We start from the raw sequence: 14,247 nt of genomic DNA on the forward strand, positions 1-14,247 counted from the left end.
AGTTTCACCAGACCAGTCTACTTCTGGCAATCCAGCTCCTACAGATGCTCAGCTTTGATAAGGAGGTCAGTTTGTGGATCAGATGAAAAGGTTTTGAGTAGCTTTTTTTCCCCAGCAGTCAATTATCGTGTGAACTTTTCTACTTTAGCTACACTGACAGGACCGCATGTGATTTCCATTTTTACCACCATAGCTTGAGGCACACAGAAGCTCATGGTGCTGCATTATCTCAGAAGACCCTCATCCTTCCCTGACCTCTCTCTGTGTTTTTCTTGGCCCCCGCCGCAACATTAGTGCTTCCGTGGTTATCTGTGTGTTTGTGTTTTCACAGGCCCTGCAGGCACGGCGGGCAAAATGCGAGCACCAAGACCGGGACCCCATTGTTTGGACATGTCACAGAGTAATGAAGTGGATTAGAGACATAGATCTCAAGGTGGGTGGGAGGTCAGTGATGGTATTCCCTTTGCTCTGGAGTTTTCTAAGGCAGACTGGAAACAGATACCACATATTACTGGTCTGGGACTCCCTCAGACATAGTGAAAGCTTTGTTGCTTTGGTGCCTCACCACCGCTGAAAGAAATACAGAAGAAAAACACTTTTACACAACTAGAGGTTAAAAAAAACATAGAACAAATCAGCCTTATGAGTGCTTATATGAACAATACTTTGCCAGAATTTAGTCCATACAAAAACACTACTTTTGCTCCAGAATTAAGCAGCAATTTGTTTAAGTTTTTTTTTTTTTTTTTTTACCAGAGTATACTTTTATTTCCTGATTAATTTGACCTCTGTACCTCAAAGACTTTTGAGGACTAATAAAGATAAAATCGGAAGTGATTTTTCTCAGCTGCACTGCTAACAAAGGTACATGTTCTGTCTCTGTGTTGTTCTGTGCAGGAGTTTGCAGACAATCTTCAGGGTAAAGGGATTCACGGTGCTGTGATGGCTCTGGACCCGTCCTTTGACACAGATGCCATGGCCAAAGCCTTGGGGATCCCCAGCAACAAACACATGCTGCATCGGCACCTTTATGAAGAGATGAAATCACTCGCTGTGCCTCACAGGTAGATTAAAATCTCCTCAATCCTGCAGTAGTTACACATCAACCTTTTGGCTCTTAATTACATGATTTTGTTCTGTGCTTTTAAAAATGAATCTTCTCTAGTTATTTCAAATGTCAAGAAATAATCATTATATTGTGCACATAACAAATAAATTAATGTCTTTTAATGCCTTGCATTCACAGCAATGCAGAGCAGAGCCTTGAGGTTGTCAGTTCCTCTTCGCCTGTGGCTGTTAAACGCTTTGCTGAAGAGAGGGTGTCTATGAGAAGATCAGGCAAGGTATGTCATTTCACTACCATAAGATTGGACTATATCATATTAAGTGATTTATTTAATAATAGTAAGAGAACCGCTGAACATGTTGCAAAATATATTTACACAAAGTCAACTGTTAAAACCACTATTCAGTGCTGTGACAAGTTTTTAATCAATGTCACTAGATTTACTGTAGTTCATTTCTAAAATATTGTTTACATATAATTAGATATACTGTATATCATTATTCAGCTTTGTAGTGGTGCAATGTTTTCATCAGTCAGTGTCAATTTAAAAAATATATTTCACATATGTAAATACAGACACAATGGATGCAAAGTTGTGCAACACTGCAAAATGACGGCTGCATAATTCCCCCAGGTCCTTTTTCATACATCAATGACAACTACTCGACTACTATTTTACAACACACTGAATCAGCAGCTGTGAAGCTCTGACAGTCATTGTGTTTTCAGCATATGACCATAAATTAACATAGTGAAATATCATTTTGAGAGCATGTTTCCTCAAAATGACGCCTTTCCAGTGGAAATGGGATGTTTGGGCAGGACATGACACATGAGGGGTGCTGGAATGTCAGTTAGGGAGAGGAAGTTTGATTTGGTGAAGAGCTTAGAGGGGTCACATTGTTTAAAACATCTTTTATGCAGCATGATGTCACAATTTTCTGGGTTGTGAAAGGATTTGGATATAAAAAATGAAAGATACAAAGTCTTGTAAAATAGGTGCATGTTGAAAAGGTCTCAGCCAGACACTTCATTGTGACTTCAAGATTCAAATGACTTTTTATTTATTTTTGGAAGAAAATACAAATGAAAGTTTGTTCAACTAGTAAATTATACTGTTGTTAGTAGCTTTTATTGGTTTTACTTTAATGTCAGCAGATAATATTTGATGGAAGGTGTATTTGGGTTCAGAGTCTTGCATGAAACTGCATATTTTGTGTTATGCCTTTACATTTTTCCAGAGTCCGCTGAGGTTACGTGCAAACAGCCACTCGGTGGAGCGAAGTCACGGCTTCCACGGCAGCTGCGGCTCTCTGCCCAGAGAGGCCAGAGTTCAGGCTGTGCCCCGGGCCAAAGGCAGCCCGATGCACACCTACAAGAGTGTGGAGATCACCAACGTCTGAACCACTCTCAGCCATCAAGACTGCTCACATTGTTACTATTGTTTACATTGATATTGTATCATAGTTGTTTACTACTGAAAAAGACCTACACTGCTCAGCATATCTGGAGTATAGGAAAGTTGATCGATAAGTTGTCTTAAAGGATTCTACAACTTAATTTAACAAAAAATAGCTATTTTGGCCAACATACAGTATAATAGAACAACACATCCTCTGAACAGAAACAAAAATAACTTTTAACCTGATAGAGCTGTTGTAAATATAATGATGATGATTTTGTGAATGCAAAGTTCTATTGTTTTTTTTTCAATTTAATTTCCAAATTTGTTTTATATTATGAGTTTTATACATTATAGAAAAGACTGATATCAAAGATAAGAAGGGTGAAACATAACCTACAGAAATAACTGAGTGTTCTCGATTGATGCCTTATATGAAATAGGTCTCACAGCACAGTCACATCATTATTTTGTTTTTTGCATATATAAGAATTATGGTTGAGGTATAGAAAGATACATATCCTTTGTTACTCTTCTGAGGAGACCTGAACTATGTCACGTCAGCAGCAAGAGACTGTTCAGAGTTTCTGGCTCAAATCAGTCCCACAACCTCCTCTAAGCCCTCTGCAGGGTCCATTCAAGTTTTTCATTTCAATTATTATTATTTCTTATTACTCTGAGAAATAGTGGACCTTAGTTTAAAAAAAAACAGTAAAAAATGAAATTCTGACATGTGGAGGAGCTGAATTTGCTGTCACCAATATATTAAAGAGGCACAGATTTTATGAAACTGCACATTCGTGCTATCACATGCAAGTGTTGATAAAAAAAAAAGAGAGTTACTAAAAGAGCGATATGGCTGAATGTTGGTTTTTTTAGAGTGATAATGTGTAAGATTTAAGCAAATTGTCTTCAGTTTATGTTTATACTGTATAAGCAAATTGACAAAAAAATGCAAACCAATGGACAGAATGTACCAGTATATTTTGTACAGTTTGATCATGTTTTATAACACACAGTTGTACAATGTTTGCTGTTCCTGAGCATGAAAACACACACATGAAATGTCACCACCCTCGTTGTGTGCAGCTGAAAGCCTGAAGTCAATCTAAGGAATGAGAAAAACAGGTTTGTCTGCTGCTTTGTGGGCGTCTCCAGTCACCAGAGCAAAACCGTTTCAGCGGGAAGGTTGGACCAGTTCAAACCTGTATAGAGACAGAAACAAGGGAAGGACTGTTTGCTTTTAACATCTGTGTTAATATTAACTGTCCCTCTGCGCTAAGCTGTCATAGCGTTTCATGTAGCAACATTAAAGGTGAAATTATTGTCAACTGTTGCACATATGAAAGTCTGTTGTTATTTTTCAAGACAAATGCAGTCAAGTCGGTGTTAACAAGCTAATCATAGAAGACTCATAGGTTTATGTTTTCCTGCATTGATTTTGGATAAATTTGTATGTTTCTCCTGCAGAGTGGTGTACTATAGTTTTGTGATATTTCAGAAATAGACTCTACTTTGTTATGATGAATGTTTGAATTCAATAATCATAATTCCTGTTTGCATTTTATGACCCTGAGTTCAAATGATTTTTTTTCTTCCTTTTTTTTACCTTTTTTCATCAGAGAATTTTCACTTTTTGAAAGACTCTCTGTTCACACTCACAAAGTTGCACACATTCACACTTAAAGGTACCCCATACAACCACAGTGGGGTCCACTGGCCACTGAGCAGCTTCACTTTAGAAGGTGGGGTGAAAGAGAGAGAGAGAGAGAGAGAGGGATAAGCCTTGCTCTTTCACGTTCCCCCACCCAGATTTATTCAGCTGGTCCAGGCATCAATCGGATAACTTTCTGCTACTCGAACTTTTAGGCCACCACTTCTCCTGTTGTCAAAAACAAACAGATAAATCTCTGCAAGTAGCACTAAAATCATGTTAGGCTACTAATTTACATTGATCCAATTAATCACAGAGTGAGTCCTCTTAAAATCACTGCCTTCCTCCCTCACTTCACTACATACTTTGGACCACAATATGTTACAACAGCTGGTTTTCTTCTTGTACATTACAATAAAGGACCGTTTGAAAATAATATAATAATAAAAATAATAATAAGAATGATACTAATATAAATAATAATTATAATAATTGCTATCAGAAAGGTTTTGTATAACTTAAGATGAAACTAAAATTAAATGGAGGATTTTATTATCCAGCATATTATTGTATATAGTGATATTATTCATTATCGGTTTCAGTTATCAGATCTTTGGCCGGATGTCCCTGTTATGCCCAGAGGAAGCTAACATGAGCGGCACTAGGACCAAGAGGAAGACAGGTCGCAGACGCACTTTACAACCAGGAGGACGGTTTTCAGTCCGGCTGGAGTTTAGACAAAGTTCCCATTAATTATATAGCTATCTGTAGCTGTGATCACTATAGGAAGAAACACACTTTTTAAAATATCTCAGGTGAACGGGGCGTCAGGTGTTGCGTCTATGTTTTCTTCCTCTTCCTCCGCGTCTGTGATCTTCCTGAAAACACCTGCGTGATTCAGGTAACTCACCCATGAAGAGGGAAGTCCTTGCGCACTGAGCGGCGAAAAGGTAAGGCCTCTTCTAGATCACCTTCACCACTTTCGATCATGATTATCAGTTTAACCAGAGCTAATAAATTTATTTTCTCTTTGAGTTGTTTATGAGGTGTTAAATTAGCCAGGTTGAGTTTATCCACCTGTGAAGGGACAGGTCTCCTCCCTCTGAGGTATCTTCCCACTCCACAAACAATGAATGCGCTGCCAGTAAACTGGCTGAAGGACGGAGCCACCCGCACTAATTTCCCCCTTTACTGCGCCAGTAATGTCTCACTGGTTGAGCTGTTAATGTACCCATATTGTAGCCAAATAGAAACCGCAAGTAGGCCCATGTGCATTACAAGAAAAGCTGCTTTTTAATGCTGATGTTGAACAGGACACACCCATGCACACTGACCAGCAGGCCTGCAGCATGCAGGACAGTTCAGCATTGAAGTTAAGGAGCCATTAGAAGTGACACTGAAGGTCTCATGTTATGCTTTAGCCTGACAGAATCACAGGTTAACTCACTGCTATACCTTCACCATATTGATAATGATCACAGTGCATGTGGCTCTGCAACAGGTGACACTGTAAGTCAGTCAGCTGCATTACATATATGTATGTTGTATCTAAATAAGTGGAGAAGAAAACAGTCCAAAATGGCAGCACAACTTGACGTCCTTTCAGTTTTACAGAGTTTTATAGACATTGATCCAACTTATTTTTCTCCTCATACTGATTCCAGTATCTCAACTAGGGGGATCGGTCAGTACCGGCCCGATACCAGGACTCTCCTATTCCCTAATTTAAAATCTTTATATTTCACTGTCTGGAAATGACTGGGATCATTATTATGTAAAGGTAACAAAAGTCCAGGGGAAACTGATTCTGCAGTTGGTGTGACTGAATGATTGTAACTGACAGCAGAAACACTGAGTTTTATCACGCCATTGACAAAGAAACTGTAATAATGAGTCATGTTAAAAAAAAGTTATGTCATAGTCAATATTCAGTACACTTAATATGAGCAGTATTGGTGTCAATGCTGCTCAAGTCTGTCAAATCAATGCGTGCCTATTTGGGCTACAGTTAATGATTACTATTTATTACTGGTTAATCTGCTGACTACTTTCTATTTTCTTAATTAGTCGGTTAATATTGTGAAAAATGCCCAATAGGATTTAAGATTTATTCAAATGTCTTGTTTTGTCTGAGCAGCAGTCGAAAACCAAAAGATATTCAGTCTACTGCCATATATGACAAAGAAAAACAGCAAGTTGTCACATCCTTTGTAATACAGACAGTGTGTCATCATTTCAGTGTCAGAGTCACCGAGTAATAAAAAGTTGAACTGCCGGAAATCAGGTTAACTGTGTTCAGGAAAGGAAGGAAACACATGCGTCACATTCACAAGTTAATGCACTGAGTTACTGGGCGATACTGTAAGGACAACATATTCCAAGAGACCAAATCATAACATACCAGAGTATCAGTCATTTCTCTCACCGTCACCAGTCCCAGCCTCTTTGAATCACAAGCACAGAGCCTGCAGGACCCCTCTATTACCATCTTTCTGAAGAAGACAAATTGCAGGGCGCGCTCTGTGCGAAGGGTTGGACTAACGTTCTGGTATTTATGCATGTGGCAGACATGCTTGATATACTTTGTCATTAAATTTATACATGAATATTACATCAGTTCATGTGTCAACACGGTTCATGTGTGTCTATTCTACCCTGAGAATATCAAGTGATTTACTTACTTCAATAAACTGGATGAACTTATGGGTCACTTTATGGATGCATTTCTAATAAGTAGTCCCCAAATTATGGAATTTCTGAATGATATTGTGAGCTTACAGAGTCAATTTAAGTAGTTATATAGTTATAACGTAGATGTTCAGGTGCTCTGGGCCTAGTGACAAACTTTGATAAAGTACTATAATTGTTTGTGGTATTGTGAAGATTTTTTCCAGAAGTTCATATTTTGTTTCAACAGCATGTTTCAATCTAACGTTCTGTCATAAGCAAACATGTAGTGATTTATCATCCATGTCGCTTCAGATATTTGTGTGTATTTATATATTACTCTGAGTGGGTCTGTCCTGCCAGAAAAAGAGGTGACTGGCAACCATATCTGTAACCATTAGCTGATTAATCAATTAGACTATTGGACTATTTTTATAATTTGTTTATTATTTCAGTCATTTTTAAAGCGAAAATGACAAAAATCCCATAGCTCCAGCCAGTCATTTGAGGATTTGCTTAGTAATTCGTGACAGTAAATTGATTGTTTGGGTTTGGGGCTGTTGGTCTAACTAATCAGGCAATTTGAAGATGCTGCCCGGATTTTAGGAAACTTTGACGGACATTTTTCACCGCTTTCAGGTGTTTTATAGAACAAACGGTTAACCGATAAATTGATGATGAAAATAATAGTTAGTTGTGGCTCTACTGAAAATAAAGGTGCAGTGTTCTTAGGGTTAAATGTCTGTCTTTTCTCCTTCAGAACACCTTTGTCATTGTGGCCAAATAATTCCATCTTTGTGTCATCAGACCACAAAACCCTCCTCCAGAAGGCTTTTTGTTTGTACGTGTGATCAGAAAATAAATTTGAGTTGAACTTTAAAGTGTCAATTGTGTAGAGGAGCGTCTTTCTTGCCCAGTAGCCTCTCACATCATGACAATGTTGAACAATGTTGACGCATGTGTCCCAGATGTCTCTACATCACGGAAGACCTGTTTTTGGTGATTCTTGGATTACATCTGACCATACCGGACCTGACCAGTGGTCTCTCAGCAAGAGAGTGACCTTGTGAAAGAGACCACTGTTCCCATTTGTACAGTACAGTATTTGTCCCAGTACTTGTACTTGCGCTGATGATCTTGAGAGCTGAAGTTGCTTTGAGAAGGTCCCAAATGACATTCCTGACTTCTTTTAATCTATTATGCAGATCTGTACTGAGCTCTTTGGACTTTCCCATTGCGATGTTTCTGTGTCAGTAATGCATGAAGTCAAACACGCTCTACTTATACAGATGCAGAGATCAGATTTAAAATAGTCAAGTAAATAGTCAAGTCAAGTTATTTACAGAACACATTTAAAAACAACAAATGTCGACCAACAAGCTTCACAAACAAATAAAACCAGACATAATAATGAGTATTGCATAGAATAAAAAATAGTACTTTAAGTTACTGTATGTATATTTTTGACCCATCATTTGACCCATTTTGTTATATTTTCAGAAGACCCACAAAAAATAGAATAAAATAAAAGCAAACCTTTTTTGTTGTGTAACAAACGTACATTTCTCAATCACTCGTACATTTCTCAAGTGTCCCGACAAGTTTGTGTGAACGTTTGACCACAACTGTATTTATGATATTTAAGTTCCATAATATGGTAACTAGAGATGATAAATGATACTGTAATACTGACATACTGCCCAGTCTTAATGTGAACTATATACAGGAGGAATCCAGGATTTAGATTCAATCATAAAAAGTTGCTGCTTAAACAGTTTGTCTTGAGCTTAGCTGTGGTATAATAACATCTTCCACATAATGTTTGATCACTTAGCATTTTCTCATCCTCTTTGTATTGATGGATGTTGGGTTTATTTTTTATGGCATTGTGGATTTTGAGATAATTGTCACTCATTACCATTTAATTCATATGATCATGACTTCTTAGAATATAACAGCTGAAATTATAGTGATTTATTTCAATAATTGATTAATTGCATTGATTTTTAAAGCAAAAGGGATATTCTGCTTTTCTTTGTCTTATGTAACTGAATATCTTTGTTTTTGTGGACTGTTGGTTTGACAAAACAACCACGTTGGACGTTAGAAAATTGTGATGGACATTTTCTGACATTTTAAAAACCAAACAATCAGTTAATCAAGGAAATAATTGGCAGATTAATCTATAATGAAAATAATTGTTAGTTGCAGCCCTACTGTATATTATCACACTGTGCTAATACACAATTAGATACTGTTTCACTAAATATCACAATGAGCTAGAACTATTTAATGTTTTAATTTAAGCAAGCTTCATCATCTTATAATGTTACATAACAGCTCAGCACCACAGTGATGCTGTATGCAGGAGGGCATCTTAGGACACACAACTCATCAAACATTAAAGCTCCTACAGTAGATTACAGAGACAGATGACTGCTGCATATGGATATGATTGCAGAAAGTAGTTAAAGAGTGGAAAACACTGCCTGGCGTCTTGCTGAGCCAGAATATGGTCTAATCAGTATGAATATGTTTCCATCCGGCCCAATGCGAGAGGTAAAGTTAGTGCTACATACCACAGTGTGGTGGTATGAAGAACATTTTTCCAGCACCTCCAGTCTAAATGGAGCATTTAATAAACACCACAGCACAACTTCAGCATTGTTGCTGACCAGGTGTGAACCAGATGTGGAGCTTTTATGGCCACCGTGTACTGTTTTTTTTGTTTTGTTTTTTTTCTTCTTTAAATGCATACTCCCTGCAGGATGTCATTAAATGAATATGTTTCCAAACACTCACTGCAGTCAGTATATTTCAGATGAGACATCAGTAATATTTTACAGCAACATGATCATTAACATGTAGGTTGGGACTCATGTGTATATGTATAAAACATATTTCAGTTACTCAAAATTATGCAAATAATGGTTATTATTTTCTTGATTAATCGATTAGTCTTTAAAATGTCAGGAAAATGGTGAAAAATATTGATTACTGTGTCTCAAAGCTCAAGATGACGTCCTCTAATGTCTTGTTTTGTCCTTAACAGTCCACAACCCAAAGATATTTGTTTACTGTCATAGACGACTAAACAAACCAGAAAATATTCACATTTAAGAAGCTAGAACCAGAAAATGTTAGCTTTTTTTTCTTAAAAATGACTCAAAATGATTAATTATCAAAGTAGCTGGCGATTGACCGATTGATTAATCGACTATTTGGGAAACAGTGATTGTCATTTTTAAAAAATCATTTTCAGACATTTTTGGTTGAACTACACACAGCTTTGTAAGTAAGTAAATGTTGCTTTGTTTTAAAGAGTGACAAGCCTAAAAAGCAGGAATTTCCCTCCAGTAGTTTTGCTTTACCCAATAAAATGGATTTATACATTAAATACACAATGACACAATAACACTTAAAAAAAAGTATGGCCACACAAATGATGAGAGCTGAAACTTCACTTCTCAGACTCTCAAGAGAAAAAAACAAACATAAGAAGCTTCACAAAGTAGGAATTGTATAGTAGGACTGTTGGATTAGATTATATTGCACAGGTGTTGATGTTATTAGATTCAATCTGTTGCATTGTGACATACTGCATATTTCATAACGTATGTTGAGTAACATGTTTGCATCAATTCCAATTTTTCTGCCAAATACCATCAACATTAGCATTTGCATTTTTGTTTCACATCATTCTTTGAGTGTGAGTCATTCCTGTCTATGATACCGCATCTCAGCTTCATGTTTTTCATGTTAAGACTTGTGTGGACATACCACTGGACTAGTTGTTTTCTTATAACCTGTTTTCTCACCACACCTGGAGGTTTTCTCTTGTAACCTGTTTTCCCACTCTCTCACTCCTGTTCCTCAGAAATGAAGCCGTCTTAACACTTGTATGCAAACCAGACTTTAACTAATTTATTCACAGATATAAGAATAGGAGTCACATAGCTGCCTGAGATATACAGCAACATTAGAAACATGAACATTGTATCAACCGAAACATTCAAATGTCATATTAGCTGGTCTAAATTTCAGATTTTGGGCCACATAAATAAACTTGACTCATGCAGATGGTCATCATGGTCACATATGATGGACTTTATATGAAACATGAGACTATTAATCCACTTTTGTCTCTGCCTAAACTTCCACAAGGCTCCATTGAAGCATTAACTGGTGTTTTCTTTATTTATTGTGCATATTAAACCAAAAGGAATTCATGTGACTTCCTCTGAACTCCCTTAACCTTGGAAGTGCCGTTTATTATTTTCCCAGAAGGTTTTCATTATCATCTTATGCGTGTGGTGGTAAATATAATGATAAATATCGGCTTATTATTTGGAGGTTTTTCCTTACATGTACTTGCTGTTTGACACAAGCTTTACACCACCTGTTATGACAGGAAAGAACTTCTTCAGTGGTGGTGCACTTTAGTAATCATACGTACTGCACAAAAACCTTTTTTCAAAGAGAAGGAAACAAGCACCATCTTCTTCATAAGAGTTGCCATAGCAACCAGTAAAGTGTAGCAGGTGTGCTTAATAGCAGTACAGCATTGCTGCAATACATCTTTGTCCAAGCACATTACTCGAATAATTTTAGATTATTACATGATGGCAGCTTTCTAGTTAGAATTTGTTTGTGTCTATTTAGCTCTTTTTATCTTCTTGCAGTTTGTCCTGCAGGGATGTGTTCCAGTCAGGGTATTTGCGGCGGAAACAACCGCCCTCCCAACAGATCCTCCAGCTCACAGGGCAGTGGTTCAGGAGCCCACTATGCCCTGTGCGCCCTGGGAGTTGGACTCATCGCCTTGGGTATTGTCATGATCGTGTGGACTGTGATACCCGTGGATGGAGAGGCCTCAGGTGGCTCACCCACTCCGTCAGGCAACTCTACCACAGACAGCTCTGATAATGACGAGGACATCACAGAACAAAGCAAGTCCTCGTCGGTGGCTATGGCGCTGGTTGGAGTTGGGGGAGTCATGTTGCTCTTGTCCATCTGCCTCGGGGTGAGAAGCAAGAAGAGAGCTCGCGAGATGAGAAACCAGCCAGCAGCAACAGGAGGCGCCCTCTTGGATCATGTGGCAGGAGAGCAGGCAGAGCCGTGAGTCATGACTCTTACTTCTGTTTTCATATACTGATTTATCTTAGATATCGTCAACTTCCATTATTAGCCAGGAATATTTAGAAATGTTTGGTACACATATTATTGATTTCCAACTGATGAAACATTTTAAAAGTGGAAAAATTCCTTACATGGGTGTCATCAGGTGGAAGTATCCCGCCTAGAAACCAACAGGATGAATGCGCTAAAAGCAGCACACACTCACCAGTTTACATCAGGAATATCACATTTTCTACACACAAAAACCTGCAATCAGAATAATTTGAAAGATGCCATAATCACTTAGAGTCTACTTAAAAAAAATAGAAAAATATGTTTTAAATAAAGGGTTGTTCATGCATTACCTTATATAATGTCTAGTTGTTAATCTAGTCTGTGGAGCAGGATATGTTTTCTACTTAACTTTTCTGATAAATTTCCAGAACTTCTGTGAATCTGTAGCACAGATTGATGTAAATTGAGCTGATCTGGGTTTTACTTCACACCGTGATCCGGCTAAACTAGTAATTCTGCCTCACAAGACAATATTCAATTAGTTTTTCTGGAAAAGGTTGTCTAAGATTCAATCACTGACAGTCGCACCTCACAGATAGAAACAGGATACATCATACGCATCATGTTATGTTATATGTTCCATTATCACTGAAGTATCAAATACCTTTTCGTTAGGGGTGCACTTATCTGACCTGTCGATTACTGATCTTGTTAAATAAACCTGGTATCAACCAGATGTGACTGATCCACATTCAACACAGTTTTTTCATTAATGTCATCATGTATTTTTCCTCAAGTTACATTCATTCAGTCAAGGACGGTTACTGACTCAAGCTTTAGTGCCACAGCCTCGTCTTCTTTGTCTTGAGTTTCATGTATTTAGGAAGCAGAGGTCTTGAGATAATACGTGGTGTTTTCTCACTGAGGGTCACCTAATGCATCTTTTTTTCAGAGCTGCAGATCCATCTACATACAACGTGCCGAGCTACGACGAGGTCGTTGGCAGCGGCGATTACCCGGTCCGTCAGAGCAACCTACAGCACAGCACCTCCCAGCTGCCATCCTACGAGGACATCATAGCTGCTGTGGAAAACGAGGGAACGGAACCCACTAACAACCCAACTGAAGACACCCCTCTTAATGATCCCGCACCGGCTCCCGCGCCGTCTGCTGCTGCTGCTGCTGAGCCCCAGGCCGGCCCTGCTGCCCCCACGTCAAACGCCAGGCTGCCTGCCCGCAGCAGCAGCCGGGCGAGCCGTTTACTGCGGCCCCTGCGGGTGAGGAGGATCAAGTCAGACAAACTGCACCTGAAGGATTTCCGCCTCCAAATCCGTAGCCCCACACAGAATCCAGTGACCATTGAGCCCATCACTCCGCCACCTCAGTATGACAATAAGATGCCTGAATTAGGGTAGAGCCTCCCCCTTATGTCTTATTGCCTGTTCCTGATGAATAACAATATCTCTGGATTAAACAGACTAATGATAACATTTCTGAAAACCCATTTTCAAGGATGATGTTAAGTAGGTTAAATGTTGCTGGGAGCAGCGTGATGGAAGCCATGCAGACACACCCATGAAATTAGGAAATTTCTTTCTCTTCTTTGCTATAATGCAAAGGATCGGCTGTTTTTTAAACATCATGCCATAAGTTATGTCAAACAAAGGACAACATTTCAGTTTTATTTAATAGCCAGTTGTAACGTGGAGTTATGGATAATCTCATGTTTTTGACCTTACTAGGAATTATCATCATTACTGTGTTTTGATTCTGATTAGTTTTGAATTGTGGTTATTTTGAAGCCGTGTGCGGTGTTTCAAGGGGGGAAAAGGGAAACTAATTACCTTTTTTTTTTTTTTTTTAAAGTTCTATTAAGTATATTAAGCATCAGATGTGCAACCTTCATGTGATTTGTATGACTTTGAAGAAAACACACCGAGGCCAAAGATTTATGAATTATTTTCTGTTTGTTTGTGAATGCCTTTTGAAAGTTGTTTTTAAATCCCGTGGTCTTAAACAAACTGGTTCAAATTACCTTTTTGAGCCAGATATTAACAGAAGTAAAAATGGAAACTGGATATAATATGTGAGATTAAAAAAAACACTGTTGAACAGTAAAAACCAGTAAACTGTTGGATATTATGCTAAAGAGATGTGGCATTAGAAATAAAATATGCATTGTTTCTCAGAACTTTTATATGTTTAAATGTTTAAATCCTTTAAACTGTGTTGTAATATTTGTAAAAAAAAAAAAAAAAAAAAAGTGGTGAATAAATGTCTTTCTATTTCATTTAGGATCACGTCATGGTTCTATGTTTTTTTTGTTGC

At 38.0% G+C, this 14,247-nt stretch overlaps 2 protein-coding genes across 2 annotated transcripts; both read left to right on the plus strand.

Annotated features, from left to right (window-relative positions):
- Positions 1 to 527: 527 nt before the first annotated feature.
- On the plus strand, positions 528 to 3,799 carry LOC137181359 (kazrin-A-like). Its single transcript, XM_067587009.1, has 3 exons — positions 528 to 1,064; positions 1,247 to 1,343; positions 2,308 to 3,799. The coding sequence occupies exons 1-3, from the start codon at positions 943 to 945 to the stop codon at positions 2,467 to 2,469; spliced, it is 381 nt and encodes a 126-aa protein (XP_067443110.1). The 5' UTR covers positions 528 to 942; the 3' UTR covers positions 2,470 to 3,799.
- Positions 3,800 to 4,772: 973 nt separating this feature from the next.
- tmem51b (transmembrane protein 51b) lies at positions 4,773 to 13,777 on the plus strand. Its single transcript, XM_067587008.1, has 3 exons — positions 4,773 to 5,072; positions 11,472 to 11,904; positions 12,872 to 13,777. Exons 2-3 carry the CDS (start codon positions 11,486 to 11,488, stop codon positions 13,332 to 13,334), a joined length of 882 nt encoding a protein of 293 aa, XP_067443109.1. The 5' UTR covers positions 4,773 to 5,072; positions 11,472 to 11,485; the 3' UTR covers positions 13,335 to 13,777.
- The last annotated feature ends 470 nt before the right edge of the window (positions 13,778 to 14,247 follow it).

Source organism: Thunnus thynnus, chromosome 4 (genome assembly GCF_963924715.1).
Source record: "Thunnus thynnus chromosome 4, fThuThy2.1, whole genome shotgun sequence".
In the NCBI taxonomy this organism is placed as follows: Eukaryota; Metazoa; Chordata; class Actinopteri; order Scombriformes; family Scombridae; genus Thunnus; species Thunnus thynnus.

Excerpts from the sequence above, each read along its gene's own strand:
- LOC137181359 (XM_067587009.1), top strand. The coding sequence starts at position 943 with ATGGCTCTGGACCCGTCCTTTGACACAGATGCCATGGCCAAAGCCTTG. Across the intron at positions 1,065-1,246 it reads TCACTCGCTGTGCCTCACAG|CAATGCAGAGCAGAGCCTTG; the intron begins GTAGATTAAAAT and ends TTGCATTCACAG. Across the intron at positions 1,344-2,307 it reads CTATGAGAAGATCAGGCAAG|AGTCCGCTGAGGTTACGTGC; the intron begins GTATGTCATTTC and ends ACATTTTTCCAG.
- tmem51b (XM_067587008.1), top strand. The coding sequence starts at position 11,486 with ATGTGTTCCAGTCAGGGTATTTGCGGCGGAAACAACCGCCCTCCCAAC. Across the intron at positions 11,905-12,871 it reads GCAGGAGAGCAGGCAGAGCC|AGCTGCAGATCCATCTACAT; the intron begins GTGAGTCATGAC and ends TCTTTTTTTCAG.